Source organism: Oncorhynchus nerka, unplaced genomic scaffold, assembly GCF_034236695.1.
Source record: "Oncorhynchus nerka isolate Pitt River unplaced genomic scaffold, Oner_Uvic_2.0 unplaced_scaffold_1298, whole genome shotgun sequence".
Taxonomy (NCBI): Eukaryota; Metazoa; Chordata; class Actinopteri; order Salmoniformes; family Salmonidae; genus Oncorhynchus; species Oncorhynchus nerka.
The window spans coordinates 113,619-140,418 of NW_027040045.1; the positions used below are offsets into that span (position 1 = coordinate 113,619).

At 39.9% G+C, this 26,800-nt stretch overlaps 1 protein-coding gene across 1 annotated transcript in view; it reads right to left on the reverse strand.

Moving 5' to 3' along the window:
- The window catches only part of LOC115124127 (CUB and sushi domain-containing protein 2), a gene marked incomplete at both ends in the record, with an annotated part of 130,816 nt that extends 104,215 nt beyond the window's left edge, over positions 1-26,601 (reverse strand). The window contains 6 exons of the mRNA XM_065015731.1: positions 3,253-3,422; positions 6,529-6,717; positions 13,817-14,032; positions 18,609-18,725; positions 19,473-19,661; positions 26,414-26,601. Of these exons, the coding sequence (XP_064871803.1) occupies positions 3,253-3,422; positions 6,529-6,717; positions 13,817-14,032; positions 18,609-18,725; positions 19,473-19,661; positions 26,414-26,601 (1,069 nt within the window). The remainder of the gene's footprint in view (positions 1-3,252; positions 3,423-6,528; positions 6,718-13,816; positions 14,033-18,608; positions 18,726-19,472; positions 19,662-26,413) is intronic.
- Between the last annotated feature and the right edge of the window lie 199 nt (positions 26,602-26,800).

Here is a 26,800-nt window from a genome sequence, read left to right on the forward strand (position 1 = left end):
ATACTGGAACACAACAACATGTAAACCATCTGGAATACTGTAACACAACACCATGTAAACCATCTGGAACACAACAACATGTAAACCATCTGGAATACTGGAACACAACAACATGTAAACCATCTGGAATACTGTAACACAACAACATGTAAACCATCTGGAATACTGTAACACAACACCATGTAAACCATCTGGAACACAACAACATGTAAACCATCTGGAATACTGGAACACAACAACATGTAAACCATCTGGAACACTGTAACACAACAACATGTAAACCATCTGGAACACTGGAACACAACAACATGTAAACCATCTGGAATACTGGAACACAACAACATGTAAACCATCTGGAATACTGGAACACAACAACATGTAAACCATCTGGAACACTGTAACACAACACCATGTAAACCATCTGGAACACAACAACATGTAAACCATCTGGAATACTGGAACACAACAACATGTAAACCATCTGGAACACTGTAACACAACAACATGTAAAGCATCTGGAACACAACAACATGTAAACCATCTGGAATACTGTAACACAACAACATGTATACCATCTGTAACACAACAACATGTAAACCATCTGGAACACTGTAACACAACAACATGTAAACCATCTGGAACACTGGAACACAACAACATGTAAACCATCTGGAATACTGTAACACAACAACATGTAAACCATCTGGAATACTGTAACACAACAACATGTAAACCATCTGTAACACAACAACATGTAAACCATCTGGAACACTGGAACACAACAACATGTAAACCATCTGGAATACTGGAACACAACAACATGTAAACCATCTGTAACACAACAACATGTAAACCATCTGGAACACTGTAACACAACAACATGTAAACCATCTGGAACACTGGAACACAACAACATGTAAACCATCTGGAACACTGTAACACAACAACATGTAAACCATCTGGAACACTGTAACACAACAACATGTAAACCATCTGGAACACTGTAACACAACAACATGTAAACCATCTGGAATACTGGAACACAACAACATGTAAACCATCTGGAACACTGTAACACAACACCATGTAAACCATCTGGAACACAACAACATGTAAACCATCTGGAACACTGTAACACAACAACATGTAAACCATCTGGAATACTGTAACACAACAACATGTAAACCATCTGGAATACTGTAACACAACAACATGTAAACCATCTGGAACACAACAACATGTAAACCATCTGGAACACTGTAACACAACAACATGTAAACCATCTGGAACACAACAACATGTAAACCATCTGGAACACTGTAACACAACAACATGTAAACCATCTGTAACACTGGAACACAACAACATGTAAACGATCTGGAACACTGTAACACAACAACATGTAAACCATCTGGAACACAACAACATGTAAACCATCTGGAACACTGTAACACAACAACATGTAAACCATCTGGAACACTGTAACACAACACCATGTAAACCATCTGGAACACAACAACATGTAAACCATCTGGAATACTGTAACACAACAACATGTAAACCATCTGGAATACTGTAACACAACAACATGTAAACCATCTGTAACACAACAACATGTAAACCATCTGTAACACAACAACATGTGAACCATCTGGAATACTGTAACACAACAACATGTAAACCATCTGGAATACTGTAACACAACAACATGTAAACCATCTGGAATACTGTAACACAACAACATGGAAACCATCTGTAACACAACAACATGTAAACCATCTGGAACACTGTAAGACAACAACATGTAAACCATCTGGAACACTGTAACACAACAACATGTAAACCATCTGGAATACTGGAACACAACAACATGTAAACCATCTGGAATACTGTAACACAACAACATGTAAACCATCTGGAATACTGTAACACAACAACATGTAAACATTCTGGAATACTGTAACACAACAACATGTAAACCATCTGGAATACTGTAACACAACAACATGTGAACCATCTGGAACACTGTAACACAACAACATGTAAACCATCTGCAATACTGTAACACAACAACATGTAAACCATCTGGAACACAACAACATGTAAACCATCTGGAATACTGTAACACAACAACATGTAAACCATCTGGAACACTGTAAGACAACAACATGTAAACCATCTGGAACACTGTAACACAACAACATGTAAACCATCTGGAATACTGGAACACAACAACATGTAAACCATCTGGAATACTGTAACACAACAACATGTAAACCATCTGGAATACTGTAACACAACAACATGTAAACCATCTGGAATACTGTAACACAACAACATGTAAACCATCTGGAATACTGTAACACAACAACATGTGAACCATCTGGAACACTGTAACACAACAACATGTAAACCATCTGCAATACTGTAACACAACAACATGTAAACCATCTGGAACACAACAACATGTAAACCATCTGGAATACTGTAACACAACAACATGTAAACCATCTGGAATACTGTAACACAACAACATGTGTACCATCTGGAACACAACAACATGTAAACCATCTGGAACACTGTAACACAACAACATGTAAACCATCTGGAACACTGTAACACAACAACATGTAAACCATCTGGAATACTGTAACACAACAACATGTAAACCATCTGGAACACAACAACATGTAAACCATCTGGAATACTGTATCACAACAACATGTAAACCATCTGGAACACTGGAACACAACAACATGTAAACCATCTGGAACACTGGAACACAACAACATGTGAACCATCTGGAACACTGGAACACAACAACATGTAAACCATCTGTAATACTGTAACACAACAACATGTAAACCATCTGGAATACTGGAACACAACAACATGTAAACCATCTGGAATACTGTAACACAACAACATGTAAACCATCTGTAACACAACAACATGTAAACCATCTGGAACACTGGAACACAACAACATGTAAACCATCTGGAATACTGTAACACAACAACATGTGGAAAAAGTCAAGGGGTGTCAATACTTTCTGAAGGTACTGTATCCTGTATCCTGTATCCTGTATCCTGTATACTGTATCCTGTATCTAAATTAAAGAAACCATCTCCCTCCCTCCCTCCCTCCCTCCCTCCCTCCCTCCCTCCCTCCCTCCCACTAAGTTTATGCCATATGCAAGCATGCAAACATATGCAAGCACACACACACACACACGCTCTTTGCCCCCCTCACTTTGAGCATGTCATCGTCCTCCAGTCTGAAGTCTCGTGCTCGGAGCTGGATGCCTTTGCCTGGCTGGGTCTGTATAGAGTAGATACACTCGTGGTGGTTCCCATAGTAACCTGGGTAGTTAGGAGACAGCAGCACTCCCTGCATGCCAGTCACTGAGGATCCACACTCAGCTAGAAGAGAGAGAGAGAAGGAAGAGAGAAAAGGAAGAGAGAGAGAGAGAGAAGGAAGAAAGAGGGAGAGAGAGGAGAGCGAGAGAGAGAGACAGAGAGAGACAGAGAGACAGAGAGAGAGAGAGAGAGAGAGAGAGACAGACAGAGAGAGAGACAGAGAGAGACAGAGAGACAGAGACAGAGAGAGAGAGAGAGAGAGAGAGAGAGAGAGAGAGACAGAGAGAGACAGACAGACAGAGAGAGAAAGAGAAAGGGGTCACACATCACAATCATCCAGCATTTGTACTTAAACCTGCTTCTCTGGAGACATGCGGGGGGGGGGGGGGGATAATGTAGGAGAGACGAGAACTTACGACCTCTGACTGGATGGAGGTCAACGTATCTGGGACCCTTTCTACACATTTACAGTGTTTTGGTCTGTCAAATTGAAACACAAATAGAAACTCACTGTGGACAGAAAACCACTCGAATCCATAAAAAGGACAACTGAAAACCGTTCAGCCAGCCGTCAACTCATATTCCTGTAGTTGCCTGACCCAGTTTCTCCCAAACATAGCAGAAGACCAGATAACAGAAAATAAAAATACGAATTCAACTGGAATGTCAAAATTTCAACGTTTAGACAAATGACTTTCTAAAGTCGGTCCCTGCCAGCCATTTTCATACTATAATTAGAATAAATCTGGCCTCTAACATACACTATATATATATATACAGCAGTATGTGGACACCGTGCAATCTCCATAGACAAACATGGGCAGTAGAATGGCCTTACTGAAGCACTCAGTGACTTTCGACGTGACACCGTCATAGCATGCCTCCTTTCCAACAAGTCAGTTTGTCAAATGTCTGCCCTGCTAGAGCTGTCCCCCGGTCAACTGTAAGTGCTGTTTATTGTGAAGTGGAAACGTCTAGGAGCAACAACGGCTCAGCCGCGAAGTGGTAGGCCACACAAGCTCACAGAACGGGACCGCCGAGTGCTGAAACGTGTAATAAGTAAAAATTGTCTGTCCTCGGTTGCAACTACCGAGTTCCAAACTGCCTCTGGAAGCCACTTCAGCACAATAACCGTTTGTCGGGAGTTTCATGAAATGGGTTTCCGTGGCCGAGCAGTGGCACACAAGCCTAAGATCACCATGTGCAATGCCAAGCGTTGGCTGGAGTGGTGTAAAGCTCGCCGCCATTGAACTCTGGAGCAGTGGAAACGCTTTCTCTGGAGTGATGAATCACTCTTCACCATCTGGCAGTCCGATGGATGAATCTGGGTTTGGCGGATACCAAGAGAACGCTACCTGCCCGAATACATAGTGCCAACTGTAAAGTTTGGTGGAGGAGGAATAATGGTCTGGGGCTGTTTATCATGGTTCAGACTAGGCCCCTTAGTTCCAGTGAATGCAAATCTTAACGCTGCAGCATACAATGACATTCTAGATGATTCTGTGCTTCCAACTTTGTGGCAACAGTTTGCGGAAGGCCCTTTCCTGTTTCAGCATGACAACGACCAAGAGGACATCTAGTGGAAAGCCTTCCCAGAAGAGTGGAGGATGTTATAGCAGCAATGGGGGGGACCAACTACATATTAATGACTTCCCAGAAGAGTGGAGGATGTTATAGCAGCAAAGGGGGGACCAACTCCATATTAATGACTTCCCAGAAGAGTGGAGGCTGTTATAGCAGCAAAAGGGGGACCAACTCCATATTAATGACTTCCCAGAAGAGTGGAGGATGTTATAGCAGCAAAAGGGGGACCAACTCCATATTAATGACTTCCCAGAAGAGTGGAGGATGTTATAGCAGCAAAGGGAGGACCATCTCCATATTAATGACTTCCCAGAAGAGTGGAGGCTGTTATAGCAGCAAAAGGGGGACCAACTCCATATTAATGACTTCCCAGAAGAGTGGAGGATGTTATAGCAGCAAAAGGGGGACCAACTCCATATTAATGACTTCCCAGAAGAGTGGAGGATGTTATAGCAGCAAAGGGAGGACCAACTCCATATTAATGACTTCCCAGAAGAGTGGAGGCTGTTATAGCAGCAAAAGGGGGACCAACTCCATATTAATGACTTCCCAGAAGAGTGGAGGATGTTATAGCAGCAAAAGGGGGACCAACTCCATATTAATGACTTCCCAGAAGAGTGGAGGATGTTATAGCAGCAAAGGGAGGACCATCTCCATATTAATGACTTCCCAGAAGAGTGGAGGATGTTATAGCAGCAAAGGGAGGGACCGACTCCCTATTAATGCCCATGAGTTTTGTAATGAGATGTTCGACCAGCCCGGTGTCCACATACTCTTGGTCATGTAGTGTATTTCTCTATTTCATTGTAACAGTTTAAGCTGTTTTCCTCTTTTTATGATTCCACCTGCTCTCCTTAGTTAGTTCTGCAAACGTTATAGTTCAATTCTATTAATTACGAGGGGCTCATTTTAACACTGCTGACTATCATTCCTCCCGTCTAATAAGGAACTGATTTAGAATCGGACGCCAGGTGGGTGGATTTAATTATCAAGTAGAAAAGGAAAAAAACAGTAGTTCTCTGGACCTCGTCGGGTAAGATATGAATACCCGCTTTACTCATAAAATATGCAGGTTTTTATCTCCATAATCCAGTCTCTATATCTCCATAATCCCCTCTCCATATCTCCATAATCCAGTCTCTATATCTCAGTAATCCACTCTCTATATCTCCATAATCCAGTCTCTATATATCCACAATCCAGTCTCTATATTTCCGTAATCCAGTCTCTATATATCTGTAATCCCCTCTCTATATATCCATAATCCAGTCTCTATATCTCCATAATCCACTCTCTATATCTCCATAATCCAGCAGGATGTGTAGTACTCTCTGGTGCGGTATGGGACATGCTGTTGAAGGGGAAGTGTATGATAGTGTGTATCAGGGGTAGGTGGCGGTATATAAAGTTGTATTGAAGGTTGTGGGAGTGTTTTCCAGGACAGTCTTCTGGATGGATATAAGTGAAGACGAGGTGGGTATATATTGATGTACAGTACATGACTGCGCGAGGTGTCCATGATGTGAGGTCGGTTGGGACAGGAGGGGGATGAAACAAAGACAAATTAAATCATGTGACCACCTACCAACACACCTTGGCAGAGGGGAGCTCCACACCCTCCTCCGCCCACCAAGACACGTCACCCTCGCCGGCCCCTCCAGACGGTAACCAGGGAAACAGGAGAAGATGAGCACGTCCCCTACCCCAAACTGTAACCCCTTACGGGTACTGTAAGGAGGAACTCCCGGGTCTTCACATGGTTCCAGGTCATACTCTGGAAGAGGAGAGGAGAAAGGGACGACTTCATTAGTGAGGACACCCACAATACATTGCAATAGGATTTCTTCTAGTGGATCCATGATCACCAAAACAGTCAGCCGTCGATATACAGTCAGCTCCAAAAGTATTGGGACAGTGATTTGTTGTTGTTGTTGTTGTTGTTGTTGTTGTTGTTTTGGATCTGTACTCCAGCACTTAGGATTTTGACACGGCTGACTGTCAACTTTAATTTGAGGGTAAATTCATCCATATCAGGTGAACCGTTAAGAAATGAAAGCACTTTTTGTACACAGTCCTCCCATTTTAGGAGACTAAATGTATTGGGATAAACTCACTTATATTTGTATTAAAGTAGTAAAAAGTTCAGTATATGGTCCTGTATTCTTAGCACGCAATGATTACATCAAGCTTGTGACTTTACAAACTTGTTTTATTCATTTGCTTTTTGTTTTTTGGTTGTTTTTCAGAGTATATTGTGACCCAATAGAAATGTATGGAAAAATAACGTATTGTGTCATTTTGGAGTCACTTTTATTGTAAATAAGAATAGAATATGTTTCTAAACACTACGTTCTACGTTAATGTGGATGCTATCATGTTTACGGAAAGTCCTGCATGAATCGTGAATAATGATGAGTTAAAAAGTTACAGACCAACAAATATCATACCCCCAAGACATGCTAACCTCTCACCATTACAATAACAGGGGAGGTTAACATTTTATATCATACCACCAAGACATGCTAACCTCTCACCATTACAATAACAGGGGAGGTTAACATTTTATATCATACCCCCAAGACATGCTAACCTCTCACCATTACAATAACAGGGGAGGTAAGCATTTTATATCATATCCCCAAGACATGCTAACCTCTCACCATTACAATAACAGGGGAGGTTAGCATTTTATATCATACCCCCAAGACACGCTAACCTCTCACCATTACAATAACAGGGGAGATTAGCATTTTATATCATACCCCCAAGACAAACTAACCTCTCACCATTACAATAACAGGGGAGGTTAGCATTTTATATCATACCCCCAAGACACGCTAACCTCTCACCATTACAATAACAGGGGAGGTAAGCATTGTATATCATAGCACCAATACATGCTAACCTCTCACCATTACAATAACAGGGGAGATTAGCATTTTATATCATAGCACCAAGACATGCTAACCTCTCACCATTACAATAACAGGGGAGGTTAGCATTTTATATCATATCCCCAAGACATGCTAACCTCTCACCATTACAATAACAGGGGAGGTTAGCATTTTATATCATACCTCTCACCATTACAATAACAAGACACAAGACTAACCTCTCACCATTACAATAACAGGGGAGATTAGCATTTTATATCATACCCCCAAGACAAACTAACCTCTCACCATTACAATAACAGGGGAGGTTAGCATTTTATATCATACCCCCAAGACACGCTAACCTCTCACCATTACAATAACAGGGGAGGATAGTGTTTTTTGGTGGGTATGATATTTATGCGTCTGTACATTACACACTCATAATTATTTACGATTCATCCAGGATTATCCATAATCCTGGTAGCTTCCACGGTAACGTAGAAGTGTTTTAGAAACATTTTCTGTAACACTTTACTTGACACCCTATGTCATAACACCTCACTTAATAGGGTCATAACAGCTGACATTAACGTGTCATAACCTGTTATAATAGGGTCATAACAGCTGACATTAACGTGTCATAACCTGTTATAATAGGGTCATAACAGCTGACATTAACCTGTCATAACCTGTTATAATAGGGTCATAACAGCTGACATTAACCTGTCATAACCTGTTATAATAGGGTCATAACAGCTGACATTAACCTGTCATATGGTCATAAGAGCTGACATTAACCTGTCATAACCTGTTATAATAGGGTCATAACAGCTGACATTAACCTGTCATATGGTCATAAGAGCTGACATTAACCTGTTATAATATGGTCATAACAGTTGACATTAACCTGTTATAACCTGTCATATGGTCATAACAGCTGACATTAACCTGTTATAACCTGTCATATGGTCATAACAGCTGACATTAACCTGTCATAACCTGTTATAATAGGGTCATAACAGCTGACATTAACCTGTTATAATATGGTCATAACAGCTGACATTAACCTGTTATAATAGGGTCATAACAGCTGACATTAACCTGTTATAATATGGTCATAACAGCTGACATTAACCTATAATAGGGTCATAACAGCTGACATTAACCTGTCATAACCTGTTATAATAGGGTCATAACAGCTGACATTAACCTGTTATAATAGGGTCATAACAGCTGACATTAACCTGTCATAACCTGTTATAATAGGGTCATAACAGCTGACATTAACCTGTCATAACCTGTTATAATAGGGTCATAACAGCTGACATTAACCTGTTATAATAGGGTCATAACAGCTGACATTAACCTGTTATAACCTGTCATATGGTCATAACAGTTGACATTAACTTGTCATAACCTGTCATATGGTCATAACAGCTGACATTAACTTGTCATAACCTGTCATAGGGTCATAACAGCTGACATTAACCTGTTATAACCTGTCATATGGTCATAACAGTTGACATTAACCTGTCATAACCTGTCATATGGTCATAACAGCTGACATTAACCTGTCATATGGTCATAAGAGCTGACATTAACCTGTTATAATAGGGTCATAACATGTTATGACACATTTAGGCCTGTTGTGACATACTGTATATTGTGTTATTTTAAGCCTGGTCATGACACATTTAGGCCTTGTTGGTGGAATAATCAGAATTAGGTGGTAACATAGGTAATGTGTTTTATAATCATCATATGTTGGTAAGTTACTTCTCATCAGAATGTTATGTTTGTATAATACTGTGGCCGGGTTTGCAGTATCTGTTCTATGTCAAGACTAAGTTGTTTGGGCCGGAGAGAGGAGAGAGGTCAAGCGTATATCTCTTGGCTCCACAACGTCTGTGTGCCAGTCAGTGTGTCTCTGTGATCTTGTCAAGGAGGGGTAGATTTGATATATGCCTGTTGATATGGAGGATTTGTTTATGGTTCTGAGTTTGAGAAGAGAACATGTTTTAGGAGACAAAGCTGAACGATAAATTATGCCGATGCTGTCTTATCCTGTGTGTGTCTCTGCTATAAAGGATCTCAGTTGAAATGTGGAAGGGACTCTCAGAGAAGTCATTGATAGACACTGAATTGATCTGAGAGTCACAGGGTTGTGATAGAGCTCATATAATTAAAGATGGACTTTGTGATAACTAACTCTGACTTGTGTGGTTTGCTCTCGTGATTTGGTAAATAGAGGACATTTCCACGACAGCCTGTTGTGACATACTGTATATTGTGTTATTTATGTCATATCAGCTGACATTAACTTGATCGGAGGGCAGTCTCCTCTCCTCTCCTCTCCTCTCCTCTCCTCTCCTCTCCTCTCCTCTCCTCTCCTCTCCTCTCCTCTCCTCTCCTCTCCCCTCCCCTCCCCTCTCCTCCCCTCCCCTCTCCTCTCCCCCTCTCCTCTCCTCTCCTCTCCTCCCCTCTCCTCTCTCTTGTTATTTTAAGGCTGGTTATGACATTGACATCAGAGTGTCAAAACACACCACACAAGGAAAAACATTCCATTACATCACAGCCTCCTTGTCAACAGTATGTTTATGTTAATATAACATAATTTTTTTAATTGACCATATTAACTTATCATTGTTATAGCGCACACATTGATGTCAGACATGCACCTGCCTCAATGCTCTGTTTCTGAAGACTGGGATGAATGTAGGAGCAGATTTCAGGAGCAGGACAAGGAGCAGGACAAGACTGGGATGAATGTAGGAGCAGGACAAGGAGCAGGACAAGACTGGGAAGAATGTAGGAGCAGGACAAGGAGCAGGACAAGACTGGGATGAATGTAGGAGCAGATTTCAGGAGCAGGACAAGACACCCTCTATTAGACTGATGACTGGGATGAATGTAGGAGCAGGACAAGGAGCAGGACAAGACTGGGATGAATGTAGGAGCAGCACAAGGAGCAGGACAAGACTGGGATGAATGTAGGAGCAGGACAAGGAGCAGGACAAGACACCCTCTATTAGACTGATGACTGGGATGAATGTAGGAGCAGGACAAGGAGCAGGACAAGGAGCAGGACAAGACTGGGATGAATGTAGGAGCAGCACAAGGAGCAGGAGAAGACTGGGATGATTGTAGGAGCAGGACAAGACTGGGATGAATGTAGGAACAGATTTCAGGATCAGGACAAGACACCCTCTACTAGACTGAGGACTGGGATGAATGTAGGAGCAGACTTCAGGAGCAGGACAAGACACCCTCTATTAGACTGAGGACTGGGATGAATGTAGGAGCAGACTTCAGGAGCAGGACAAGACACCCTCTATTAGACTGATGACTGATAAAAAGGACATGATAGGACTATCTACCTGATACGATTACGATGGTCGAAATGCTTCTTGACATTGGCATGAAGTATATTTTCTATTAGTTATTTAAAATATGATGAACAAAATACTGTAAAGAATTAGATTCAACAACAACAAAGGACTTAAGAAACAAACGTTCAAACGAAAGGAACCTTATTGGCTGGGAAAAAAACGAATTTGAATAAATGTGTGTTGTGACACTCTTATGTAGGTGTTATAACCAGTCATAAAATAACACACTATAGGTCACAACAGGTGTAAATATATGAGTCAGTGTTATAACAGTGTTACGACCATATTACGGTAGGTTATGTCAGCCGTTATGACATATTATGACATGGTTATAACAAGTTATGTCAGCCGTTATGACATATTATGACATGGTTATATCAAGTTATGTCAGCCGTTATGACATATTATGACATGGTTATAACAAGTTATGTCAGCCGTTATGACATAGTATGACATGGTTATATCAAGTTATGTCAGACGTTATGACATATTATGACATGGTTATAACAAGTTATGTCAGCCGTTATGACATAGTATAACATGGTTATATCAAGTTATGTCAGACGTTATGACATGGTTATAACAAGTTATGTCAGCCGTTATGACATAGTATAACATGGTTATAACAAGTTATGTCAGCCGTTATGACATATTATGACATGGTTATAACAAATTATGTCAGCCGTTATGACATGGTTATAACAAGTTATGTCAGCCGTTATGACATAGTATAACATGGTTATAACAAGTTATGTCAGCCGTTATGACATGGTTATAACAAGTTATGTCAGACGTTATGACATATTATGACATGGTTATAACAAGTTATGTCAGCTGTTATGACATGGTTATAACAAGTTATGTCAGCCGTTATGACATGGTTATAACAAGTTATGTCAGCCGTTATGACATAGTATAACATGGTTATAACAAGTTATGTCAGCCGTTATGACATGGTTATAACAAGTTATGTCAGCCGTTATGACATATTATGACATGGTTATATCAAGTTATGTCAGCTGTTATGACATATTATGACATGGTTATAACAAGTTATGTCAGACGTTATGACATATTATGACATGGTTATAACAAGTTATGTCAGACGTTATGACATATTATGACATGGTTATAACAAGTTATGTCAGCCGTTATGACATATTATGACATGTTTATAACAAGTTATGTCAGACGTTATGACATATTATGACATGGTTATATCAAGTTATGTCAGCCGTTATGACATGGTTATAACAAGTTATGTCAGCCGTTATGACATAGTATGACATGGTTATAACAAGTTATGTCAGACGTTATGACATATTATGACATGGTTATATAGAGTTATGTCAGCCGTTATGACATAGTATGACATGGTTATAACAAGTTATGTCAGCCGTTATGACATAGTATGACATGGTTATAACAAGTAATGCAGCCATTATGACATGGTTATAACAAGTTATGTCAGACGTTATGACATATTATGACATGGTTATATCAAGTTATGTCAGACATTATGACATATTATGACATGGTTATATCAAGTTATGTCAGACGTTATGACATATTATGACATGGTTATATCAAGTTATGTCAGACGTTATGACATATTATGACATGGTTATATCAAGTTATGTCAGACGTTATGACATGGTTATAACAAGTTATGTCAGACGTTATGACATGGTTATAACAAGTTATGTCAGCCGTTATGACATATTATGACATGGTTATAACAAGTTATGTCAGCCGTTATGACATATTATGACATGGTTATATCAAGTTATGTCAGCCGTTATGACATAGTATGACATGGTTATAACAAGTTATGTCAGCCGTTATGACATATTATGACATGGTTATAACAAGTTATGTCAGCCGTTATGACATATTATGACATGGTTATAACAAGTTATGTCAGCCGTTATGACATGGTTATAACACTGGGTGTCAAGTGTTACTACACATTCTGTTATTATTTAAAATAAAAGTGACTCCAAAATTACACAATACATTATCTTCCGTTCATTTCAATCGGGCACAAAATAATCTGAAACACAACCAAAACAAACTGCAGATGCATCCAACAAGTTTTTGTATTATTTTTTTAAGTCACAAGTGTGACATAATCATTGTGTGCCTGAGTACGGAGCCAAAACCACACAACAACAAAAAAATGACGCTGTCCCAATATTTTTCGGGAGGTCACTGTAGCTCAGTTTCAAATTGGTAGCCTGTCTTCCTATCTGGCTCAATGAAACTAGCCTGGTACCAGAACATTGTTTCAATGTGGTCAACTCATATGGTCATTGTGGCATGACAACAACCACAAGACACAAAAAATAAACAGGTCTGGGAACAGGATAGTTTCGTGTTCCTGCTAGACGGATAGGGAGGCACACAAATACACACAGATACTCTTGTGTTTCTGGTGGATCTACAAATGCATTACATCATACAATAGCTTATTCTTTCAGTATTATCCACATATTCATCTGTACATCTTCATAGCTCTGTTTTCATGGTCCTTTGAGGCATTATTCTACATTTATAGCGGTTTCAAAGTTCCCTTTCAATCACAAGCAGAGGGTGACCCAACTCTTACCTGAGAAGGTGATGTTGAATCCCTCGTAGGAGACAGAGAAGTCTGAGAGGAAGCGTATCTGAGCGGTGTAGTTCCCATACAGGCCTGCACTGAGGGTGGGTGGCAGTGTTGAGCCCGTTAGTCTCCACAGGGGTTCGGGGAAGCTGCCGTTCTCTGTCACCAACAGGTGGTCATGAGGAGACTCTAGGTGGAATGTATGGAAGGTGAACTGGACACCTGGTGGGGCAGGAGAGAGAGAGAGAGAGAGAGAGAGAGAGAGAGAGAGAGAGAGAGAGAGAGAGAGAGAGAGAGAGAGAGAGAGAGAGAGAGAGAGAAGAGAGAAGAGGAGTCAGCTACACTCTTCCTGGTGGGCAGGGCAGAGAGAAAACAGAAGAGGAGTCAGCTACACTCTTCCTGGTGGGCAGGGCAGAGAGAAAACAGAAGAGGAGTCAGCTACACTCTTCCTGGTGGGCAGAGAGAGAGAGAGAGAGAGAGAGAGAGAGAGAGAGAGAGAGAGAGAGAGAGAGAAGAGGAGTCAGCTACACTCTTCCTGGTGGTCAGGAGAGAGAGAGAGAGAGAGAGAGAGAGAGAGAGAGAGAGAGAGAGAAGAGGAGTCAGCTACACTCTTCCTGGTGGGCAGGGAGAGAGAGAGAGAGAGAGAGAGAGAGAGAGAGAGAGAGAGAGAGGAGTCAGCTACACTCTTCCTGGTGGGCAGGAGAGAGAGCGGGACATAGAGAAGAGTAAGCTTGGATCATGTTTTTGTAGCTGAATCTGATGGTTTCGAACACTTGATGGAACCTTTCAGAAGACAAATACAATAGAACCTATTTTAGGGTTGGCTTGGCTGTATCAAATACAGTAGAACCAATTTTAGGGTTGGCTTGGCTGTATCAAATACAATAGAACCTATTTTAGGGTTGGCTTGGCTGTATCAAATACAGTAGAACCGATTTTAGGGTTGGCTTGGCTGTATCAAATACAGCAAAACCTATTTTAGGGTTGGCTTGGCTGTATCAAATACAGTAGAACCTATTTTAGGGTTGGCTTGGCTGTATCAAACATAGTACAACCTATTTTAGGGTTGGCTTGGCTGTATCAAATACAATATAACCTATTGATCGGCAAAACCGGCCCGCGAGTGATTTCATACACATATACAGTACCAGTCAAAATGTTGGACACAACTACTCATTCAAGGGTTTTTCTTTATTTGTACTATTTTCTACATTGTAGAATAATAGTGAAGATATTTAAACTATGAATTAACACACATATGGAATCATGAGGTAACCAAAAAAAAGTGTTAAACAAATCAAAATATATTTTGTATTTTTAAATTCTTCAATGTAGCCACCTTTCGCATTGATGACAGCTTTGCACACCCATGGCATTCTCTCAACCAGCATAACGAGTTAGTCACCTGTAATGGATTTCAATTAACAGGTGTGCCTCGTTAAAAGTTAATTTGTGGAATTTATTTCCTTCTTAAAGCGTTTGAGTCAGTCAGTTGTGTTGTGACAAGGTAGGGGTGGTATACAGAAGATAGCCCTATTTGGTCAAATAACAAGTCCATTTTATGGCAAGAACAGCTCAAATAAGCAAAGAGAAACGACAGTCCTTCATTACTTTAAGAAATGATGGTCAGTCAATCTGGAAAATTTCAAGAACTTTGAAAGTTTCTTCAAGTGCTGTCGCAAAAATCATCAAGTGCTATGATGAAACTGAGGACCGCCACAGGAAAGGAAGACCCAGAGTTACCTCTGCTGCAGAGGATAAGTTCATTAGAGTTACCTGTCTCTCATGAAGACCGCCACAGGAAAGGAATACCCAGAGTTACCTCTGCTGCAGAGGATAAGTTCATTAGAGTTACCAGCCTCAGAAATTGCAGCCCAAATAAATGCTTCACAGAGTTCAAGTAACAGACACATCTCAAAATCAACTGTTCAGAGGAGACTGTGTGAATCAGGCCTTCATGGTGGAATTGCTGCAAAGAAACCACTACTAAAGGACACCAATAATCAAAAGAGATTTGCTTGGGCCAAGAAACACGATCAATGGACATTAGACCGGTAGAAATCTGTCCTTTGGTCTGATGAGTGCAAATTTGTGATATCTGGTTCCAAACGCCTCGTCTTTGTGAGACGCAGAGTAGGTGAACGGTTGATCTCTACATGTGTGGTTCCCACCGTGAAGCATGGAGGAGGAGGTGTGATGTGTTTGTGAGACGCAGAGTAGGTGAACGGATGGTCTCTGCATGTGTGGTTCCCACCGTGAAGCATGGAGGAGGAGGTGTGATGTCTTTGTGAGACGCAGAGTAGGTGAACGGATGATCTCTGCATGTGTGGTTCCCACCGTGAAGCATGGGGGAGGAGGTGTGATGTCTTTGTGAGACGCAGAGTAGGTGAACGGATTAACTCTGCATGTGTGGTTCCCACCGTTAAGCATGGAGGAGGAGGTGTGACAGTGTGCAGGTTCTTTGCTGGTGACACTGTCTGTGATTTATTTAGAATTCAAGGCACACTTAACCAGCATGCCTACCACAGCATTCTGCAGCGATACGCCATCCCATCTGGTTTGCGCTTAGTGGACAATGACCTAACACACCTCCATGCTGCTGGGGCGGCAGGTAGCCTAGTGGTCAGAGAGTTGGACTTGTAACCGAAAGGTTGCAAGATCAAATCCCGAGCCGACAAGGTAAAAATATATTGTTCTGCCCATGAACAAGGTTAACCCACTGTTCCTAGGCCGTCATTGAAAATAATAATTTGTTCTTTTAACTGACTTGCCTGGTAAAATAATAATTTGACCAAGAAGGAGAGTGAAGTAACTTTTTTCGTTACTACATGATTCCATATGTGTTATTTCATAGTTTTGATGTCTTCTAGAAAAACCCTTGAATGAGTAGGTGTGTCCAAACTTTAGTACCAGTCAAAAGTTTGGATAAACCTACTCATTCAAGAATTTGTATATATTTTTCTACTATTTTTCTACATGGAGGGGTCATTTTTGGTTCAAGAAAAGAGAGTAAAATCTTCAGGAATTCAGCTAAACATTTGATAATATCAGTAAATTCGTATCCCCTCCCCCTCAAAAAAAAGATGAGATCGTGTCTCAATGTAATCAAGGTGTGAAATGATTGTTATTTTCCAATCAAATCTCTTTTGGGGTTTAGTTGTAGTCAATTTACAGTGTATAAATTATTATAATTCTGTTCTGGACCAACAACCATTCGTTCAGACTATTCGTTCAGATCTAGATGCCTAACCCCTAACATATAGCCTACACAGGTTTCACATGTGGTGCTAGATCTAATAGTCATGTGACAGGGGGTTGGGCAACCAAGATACTTTATGAAGAGGAAACCAAGATACTTTATGAAGAGGAAACCAAGATATTTTATGAAGAGGAAACCAAGATATTTTATGAAGAGGAAACCAAGATACTTTATGAAGAGGAAACCAAGATACGTTATGAAGAGGCAACCAAGATACTTTATGAAGAGGACACCAAGATACTTTATGAAGAGGAAACCAAGATACTTTATGAAGAGGCAACCAAGATACTTTATGAAGAGGCAACCAAGATACTTTATGAAGAGGAAACCAAGATACTTTATGAAGAGGAAACCAAGATACTTTATGAAGAGGAAACCAAGATATTTTATGAAGAGGAAACCAAGTTACTTTATGAAGAGGAAACCAAGATACTTTATGAAGAGGAAACCAAGATACTTTATGAAGAGGAAACCAAGATATTTTATGAAGAGGAAACCAAGATACTTTATGAAGAGGAAACCAAGATACTTTATGAAGAGGAAACCAAGATACTTTATGAAGAGGAAACCAAGATACTTTATGAAGAGGAAACCAAGATACTTTATGCAGAGGAAACCAAGATACTTAATGAAGAGGTAACCAAGATACTTTATGAAGAGGAAACCAAGATACTTTATGAAGAGGAAACCAAGATACTTTATGAAGATACTTTATGAAGAGGTAACCAAGATACTTTATGAAGAGGAAACCAAGATACTTTATGAAGAGGAAACCAAGATACTTTATGAAGATATTTTATGAAGAGGAAACCAAGATATTTTATGAAGATATTTTATGAAGAGGAAACCAAGATACTTTATGAAGAGGAAACCAAGATATTTTATGAAGAGGAAACCAAGATACTTTATGAAGAGGAAACCAAGATACTTTATGAAGAGGAAACCAATATACTTTATGAAGATACTTTATAAAGAGGTAACCAAGATACTTTAAGAAGAGGAAACCAAGATACTTTATGAAGAGGAAACCAATATACTTTATGAAGATACTTTATGAAGAGGTAACCAAGATATTTTATGAAGAGGAAACCAAGATACTTTATGAAGAGGAAACCAAGATATTTTATGAAGAGGAAACCAATATACTTTATGAAGATACTTTATGAAGAGGTAACCAAGATACTTTATGAAGAGTAAACCAATATACTTTATGAAGATACTTTATGAAGAGGTAACCAAGATACTTTATGAAGAGGAAACCAAGATACTTTATGAAGATACTTTATGAAGAGGTAACCAAGATATTTTATGAAGAGGAAACCAAGATACTTTATGAAGAGGAAACCAAGATATTTTATGTAGAGGAAACCAAGATATTTTATGAAAAGGTAATAACTCCAATAGTGATGTGACTGGGGGGTTGGGTATCAGCGGTGCAGGGATGTACCAGCATTCTTTAAAGGGCCTGATAAGTGAAATGACAATGCCAGTGAAATTGAATTAGACTGAAAGCATGTAGACTGGAGTGTCCCTGCTCACCTTTCCCGTGGGAGGACTCTATCATCCAGGTGCAGTTGAGGTTGTGAGGATAGAAGTCAGGAAACCCAGGGGAGAGGATGGTACCGGTGTTACCCTGAATATAACCTCCACACAAAGCTGCAGAGAGAGGGGGAGGGAGGTATAAAGAGAGGAGGGTTAGAGAGAGAGAGAGAGAGAGAGAGAGAGAGAGAGAGAGAGAGAGAGAGAGAGAGTGAGAGGGACAGAGAGAGAGAGAGAGCGAGAGACAGAGAACGAGAGAGAGAGAACGAGAGAGCGAGAAGAGAGAGAGTGAGAGGGACAGAGAGGGAGAGAGAGAGAGAAGAGGGAGAGAGAAAAGATGGAGAGAGAGAGAGAGATAAATAAAGAGAGAGAGACAGAGAGAGGGACAGAGAGAGAAAGAGATAGATAAGAGGGAGAGAGAGAGACAGAGACAGTAATGGTAGATACTAGAACTACACTTAATGAAATGCCCCCAGGTTTCACCATGCTCTACAATGCAGTTTACTAGCAGTGCCCTTCTGAAGGACACATACAGAGAGGTGGATATCATCAATATCATTATACAGGAGGAGGAAATCAATACTGGCCTTAAATATAAACGCCTTTACAGTGAAATAGGAAGGAGAGTCATAGATAAAAATATTTTACGGAGAAAAAAAAAGAGATGAACATTTTAGAGGGTAGGAAACATCTAGAAAGACTTGTCTAGTTGCCAAATACTCATAGAATATAGTGAATATAATGCTGTCGATTTGAGTCATAAGATTGTCCTATTATCCTAGCTTTACTGTATGATAAGGGAAACTTCCACCTAGAGCGAAAATGGGCGCCATTTTGTGAACAGAATTCATAATCGGGCCGTACCATCACAGCTGGGCAGGGGTCGACTCCACTGGTAGTTTGGTTCACACTCCAGGGGTTCTGGGTCGCTGAGGGAGTACCCGGCGTCACAGCTGAACGTTACCAAGGCACCTACGTAGAAGTCGTTGCCATGGCGTTGGCCGTTGACGGGGATGCCAGGGTCGACACAGTGATCTGACTGTAGCTGTAGAGCTGAGGAGGAAAACACACATGGGTTATTATACACACACATACACACACACACACACACACACGCACACGCACACACACCACACACACACACACACACACACACACACACACACACACACACACACCCCTCTTCCCTACGCCACAATACAACATCCACGGTGATTGTGTCTGTCATTCTGTATTTCAGGTGAAACACCTATCTCAAATGGACCAGTGTAACAGTGTGACATGCTAAAAGGCATTTATTCAGTAGCATGACACACTGTTCTCTACACTAAAGAGGACCACAATGGGAATAAGTTCCAGACTTTAATGTTTGTTATTCTCCATGATTTACCTCGTGTGCGTGCACGTATGGCTTTTTCAAGTTGTATGTGTGCTTGTTTTTTGTTTTTTATGTTCGAATTAATAAACTAAACTAAACTACTTTTGACCGGTGTCCATACGGAGAAGGGTGCCATTTGGGACGCACACTAAAACTCTTGCACAACTTCCTGTCAGTGTTTGTTTTGAATACAGGTACCAACTAAAAGGGATCTCTCCCACACACATACCTGTCCCTGTTTCTGTCTGAGTGGTGCAGTAGCCATGGTGACTTATTCAAGCCAAGCAGAGAGGGTGGTGTGACTAAGGGTTACTAAGCGTTACTAAGGTGAGTCAGGTAAAGCAGAGAGAGATGGTGTGACTAAAGGTTACTAAGGGTTACTAAGGGTTACTAAGGGTTGCTAAGGGTTACTAAGGGTTACTAAATATTACTAAGGGTGACTAAGGGTTACTAAATATTACTAAGGGTTACTAAGGGTTACTAAGGGATACTAAGGGTTACTAAGGGTTACTAGGGGTTAGTAAGGGTCACTAAATATTACTAAGGGTTACTAAGGGTTACTAAGGGTTACTAAGGGTTACTAAATATTACTAAGGGTTACTAAGGGTTACTAAGGGATACTAAGGGTTACTAAGGGTTAATAGGGGTTACTAAGGGTCACTAAATATTACTACGGGTTACTAAGGGTTACTAAGGGATACTAAATATTACTAAGGGTTACTAAGGGTTACTAAGTATTACTAAGGGTTACTAAGGGTTACTAAATATTACTAAGGGTTACTAAGGGTTACTAAATATTACTAAGGGTTACTAAATATTACTAAGGGTTACTAAGGGTTACTAAATATTACTAAGGGTTACTAAGGGTTACTAAATATTACTAAGGGTTACTAAGGGTTACTAAGGGATACTAAGGGTTACTAAGGGTTACTAAGGGTTACTAAGGGTCAAATATTACTAAGGGTTACTAAATATTACTAAGGGTTACTAAGGGTTACTAAATATTACTAAGGGTTACTAAGGGTTACTAAGGGTTACTAAATATTACTAAGGGTTACTAAGGGTTACTAAATATTACTAAGGGTTACTAAGGGTTACTAAATATTACTAAGGGTTACTAAATATTACTAAGGGTTACTAAGGGATACTAAGGGTTACTAAGGGTTACTAGGGGTTACTAAGGGTCACTAAATATTACTAAGGGTTACTAAGGGTTACTAAATATTACTAAGGGTTACTAATGGTTACTAAGGGTTACTTAAGGGGTTAGGGGTTACTAAATATTACTAAGGGTTACTAAGTGTTACTAAGGGTTACTAAATTACTAAGGGTTACTAAGGGTTACTAAGGGTTACTAAGGGTTACTAAGGGTTACTAAGGGTTACTAAATATTACTAAGGGTTACTAAGGGTTACTAAATATTACTAAGGGTTACTAAGGGTTACTAAATATTACTAAGGGTTACTAAGGGTTACTAAATATTACTAAGGGTTACTAAGGGTTACTAAATATTACTAAGGGTTACTAAATATTACTAAGGGTTACTAAGGGTTACTAAATATTACTAAGGGTTACTAAGGGTTACTAAGGGTTACTAAATATTACTAAGGGTTACTACGGGTTACTAAATATTACTAAGGGTTACTAAGGGTTACTAAGGGATACTAAGGGTTACTAGGGGTTACTAAGGGTTACTAAATATTACTAAGGGTTACTAAGGGTTACTAAGGGTTACTAAATATTACTAAGGGTTACTAAGGGTTACTAAGTATTACTAAGGGTTACTAAGGGTTACTAAAGGTAACTACGGGTTACTAAAGGTAACTACGGGTTACTAAGGGTTACTAAAGGTTACTAAGGGTTACTAAAGGTTACTAAGGGTTACTAAAGGTTACTAAAGGTAACTAGGGGTTACTAAAGCTCATTAAGGTCACCTCATTAATATCATCTCATTAATGTCACCTCATTCATATCACCTCATTAATATCACCTCATTCATATCAACTCATTTATATAATATCATTAATATGATTATATGGCAAAAATAATAGTTCAGTCGGGTACCTGGCATTATTATAGCTCAGTCAGGGACCTGTTATTATTATAGCTCAGTCAGGTACCTGGCATTATTATAGCTCAGTCAGGTACCTGTTATTATTATAGCTCAGTCAGGGACCTGTTATTATTATAGCTCAGTCAGGGACCTGTTATTATTATAGCTCAGTCAGGTACCTGTTATTATTATAGTTCAGTCAGGTACCTGTTATTATTATAGCTCAGTCAGGTACCTGGCATTATTATAGCTCAGTCAGGTACCTGTTATTATTATAGTTCAGTCAGGTACCTGTTATTATTATAGCTCAGTCAGGTACCTGTTATTATTATAGCTCAGTCAGGGACCTGTTATTATTATAGCTCAGTCAGGTACCTGTTATTATTATAGTTCAGTCAGGTACCTGTTATTATTATAGTTCAGTCGGGTACCTGTTATTATTATAGCTCAGTCAGGGACCTGTTATTATTATAGCTCAGTCATGGACCTGTTATTATTATAGCTCAGTCAGGGACCTGGCATTATTATAGTGGTGGAATAACAACACCATATGTGACTTATTTCAAGAAACATGGTGTATGTCACGCGTCACTACTTCACAGGAGTAATTTAAACTTTGTTTTAAATCAAAATGCTTTTTTTTTATTGGCAGAACATTCCAGAAACCTTCCCGCTAGCCATGATTGGCTGAGATAATGCAGAGAGATGAGTTTGGATTGGACTACCATGAAGCACGCTTCTGTCTATAACATGAGCTCGTCAAAATGTGTAGGTATCCTTTCTAAAAAAACGATTTTTTTTCAAAGATATCATGAACATCTGCAAAAGTGTTGCTAAGGCTCTCCCCTTCCTGGAGGACCAAGTTTTAAAATCAGTGGAATGCCTGGAGGAAGCAAAGTATGATAGATGATGAGATTTTTAACAATTCTGAAGGTTTAATTACAGAGGAGGGAGTCAAAAAGAGAACACTGAAGGCTGTTAAATGAAACACCTGTCCCTGGATTCAAACCAAGGGTAACCATGGTTATGTGGTTATGGTAACCATGACCATGGCATTTACAGTAACAGTCAAAAGTTTGGACACAACTACTCATTCCAGGATTTTTCATTATTTTTACAATTTTCTACATTGTATAATAATATTGAAGACATCAACACTATGAAAAAACACATATGGAATCATGTAGTAACCAAAAAAGTGTTAAAGAAATCAAAATGTTTTATATCTGAGATTCTTCAAAGTAGCCAACATTTTCTCTTGATGACAGCTTTGCACACTAGGCATTCTCTCAACCAGCTTCCCACACAGACAGTGTGGTGAAGGAGACGCAACAAAGCCTCTTCAACTTCAGGAGGCTAACGAAATGTGGCTTGTCACCTAAAACCCTCAAAAACTTTTACAGATGCACAATTGAAAGCATCCTGTCGGGCAGTATCACCGCCTGGTACAGCAACTGCGCCGCCCGCAACCGCAAGGCTCTCCAGAGGGGGTTGCAGTCCCAATGCATCACCAGGGGCAAACTACCTGCCCTCCTGGACACCTACAGCACCCAATGAAACAGGAAGGCGAAAAAGATCATCAAGGACATCAACCACCTGAGCCACTGCCTGTTCACCCCGCTATCATAAAGAAGGCAAGGTCAGTACAGGTGCATCAAAGCAGGGACCAAGAGACTGAAAAACAGCTACTATCTCAAGGCCATCAGACTGTTAAACAGCCATCAGTAGCACATTAGAGGCTGCTCCCTATAGGCATAGTCTAGAAATCACTGGCCACTTTAAGGAATGGAAAACTAGTCACTTATCTAATGTCTACATATCTGGCATCACTCATTTCATATGTATATACTGTATTCTATACTATTCTACTATATCTTAATCCGTTCCTCTCTGACACCGCTCGTCCATATGTACAGTAAAGTCGGAAGTTTACATACACCTTAGCCAAATACATTTAAACTCAGTTTTCACAATTCCTGACATTTATTTCTAAGCAAAATTCAGTCTTAGGTCAGTTAGGATCACCACTTATTTTAAGAATGTGAAATGTCAGAATAATAGTAGAGAGAATGATTTATTTCAGCTTTTATTTCTTTCATCACATTCCCATTGAGTCAGAAGTTTACATACATTCAATTAGTATTTGTTAGCATTGCCTTTAAATTGTTTAATTTTGGTCGAACTACTCAGGTAGACTTCCACAAGCTTCCCACAATAAGTTGGGTGAATATTGGCCCATTCCTCCTGACAGAGCTGGTGTAACTCAATCAGGTTTGAAGGCACAAATGTTCTATAGGATTGAGGTCAGGGCTTTGTGATGGCCACTCCAATACCTTGACTTTGTTGTCCTTAAGCCATTTTGCCACAACTTTGGAAGAATGCTTGGGGTCATTGTCCATTTGGAAAACTCATTTGCAACCAAGCTTTAACTACCTGACTGATATCTTGAGATGTTGATTCAATATATACACATAATTTCCCTGCCTCATGATGCCATCTGTTTTGTGAAGGGCACCAGTCCCTCCTGCAGCAAAGCACCCCCACAACATGATTCTGCCACCCCCGTGCTTCATGGTTGGGATGGTGTTCTTTGGCTTGCAAGCCTCCCCTGTTTCCTCCAAACATAACAATGGTCATTATGGCCAAACAAAACATAATTTGTTTCATCAGACCAGAGGACTTTTCTCCAAAAAGTACTATCTTTGTCCCCATGTGCAGTTGCAAACCGTAGTCTGACCTTTTAAAGGCACAGTCAACTTAGTGTATGTAAACTTCTGACCCACTGGAATTGTGAATTAATCTGTCTGTAAACAATTGTTGGGAAAATGACTTGTGTCCTGTACAAAGTAGATGTCCTAACTGACTTGCCAAAACTATAGCTTGATAAAACAAGAAATTTGTGGAGTGGTTGAAAAACGAGTTTAAATGACTCCATCCTATGTGTATGTAAACTAGTTTAAATGACTCCATCCTATGTGTATGTAAACTAGTTTAAATGACTCCATCCTATGTGTATGTAAACTTCAGACTTCAACTATATATAGTCTTAATTCTTTCCTACTTTGATTTGTGTGTGTGTTAAGTTTATGTTGTGTAGTTTGTTAGATATTACTTGTTAGATATTACTGCACTGTCCGAGCTAGAAGCACAAGCATTTCGCTACACCTGCATTAACATCCGCTAATCATGTGTATGTGACCAATAACATTTGATTTGAGGAGGAAGTCACCTGGAATGCATTCCAATTAACAGGCATGCCTTGTTAAATGTTCATTTGGGGAATTTCTTTCCTTTCCTTAATGCGTTTGAGACAATCAGTTGTATTGCGACAAGGAATGTGTAGATATACAGAAGATAGCCCTATTTGATAAAAGACCAAGTCCATATTATGGCAAGAACAGCTCAAATATGCAAAGATAAATGACAGTCCATCATTACTTTAAGACATGAAGGTCAGTCAATCCGGAAAATTTCAAGAACTTTAAAAGTTTCTTCATATAAGCAAAGAGAAACCGTCGCAAAAACCATCAAGCGCTATGATGAAATTGGCTCTCATGAGGACCACCACAAGAAAGGAAGACCCAGAGTTACCTCTGCTGCAGAGGATAAGTTAATTAGAGTTAACTGGCTCTCATGAGGACCACCACAGGAAAGGAAGACCCAGAGTTACCTCTGTTACAGAGGATATGTTCATTAGAGTTAACTGGCTCTCATGAGGACCACCACAAGAAAGGAAGACCCAGAGTTACCTCTGCTGCCGATGATAAGTTTAATTAGAGTTAACTGGCTCTCATGATGACCACCACAAGAAAGGAAGACCCAGAGTTACCTCTGCTGCCGATGATAAGTTAATTAGAGTTACCAGCATTAGAAATTGCAGGGCAACTAAATACTTCACAGTGTTCAAGTAACAGACAATCTCAACATCAAATTTGAGATTTTTTTCCAACCGTTTTGTCTTTGTGAGACGCAGTTGAGATGGTTTGGGAAAAACAGCCAACAATTGCTCGGTATATGTGGGAACTTCTTCAAGACTGTTTGAAAACCATTCCAGGTGAAGCTGGTTGAGAGAATGCCAAGAGTGTACAAAGCCGTCATAAATGCAAAGTGTGGCTACTTTGAAGAATATAAATATAAAATATATGTATTTGTTTTAACACTTTTGTTGGTTACTACATGATTCCATAGGAGTTATTTCATAGTTTTAATGTCTTCACTATTATTCTACACTGTAGAAAATAGTTTAAAAAATAAAGAAAAAAAACAAACTTTTGTCAAAAGTTTCTCAAATGGTTGTTCTGGAACCATTAGTAGTTATCATCTACCTGTTTGTGGCTAAAATGAGCTAAAAAAAATACAAACACAAAGTCTTACTCTCATAACGGATGCGGAAGCCGATGTCCGAGTGGCTCTTGTCGGTGGAAAAGAGAAGGAACAGGAAGTTGGATGTGCTGATGAGGAACTGGGGCACCTGGGTACCCTGGTAACTACCAATCAGAGGCGAGGAGGGGAACCGGCCGTCACGCACTTCCAGGACGTCATAGTTTACCTCAGTACGAAACCTGGGGGAACAACCAATGGGTTAGCAGGAATCTGAGGGAACAACCAATGGGTGAAAAGCAATCTGAGTAGGAACCAAATGTTGGTCAGTGTTTCCCAGGGGACCCTAATCACATTTGAATATATGCTACATTTAGAAATCTATTTTAGGACAGGCTATCTGATTTAAACAACAATGCTGATCTACACTACTACTAGTAT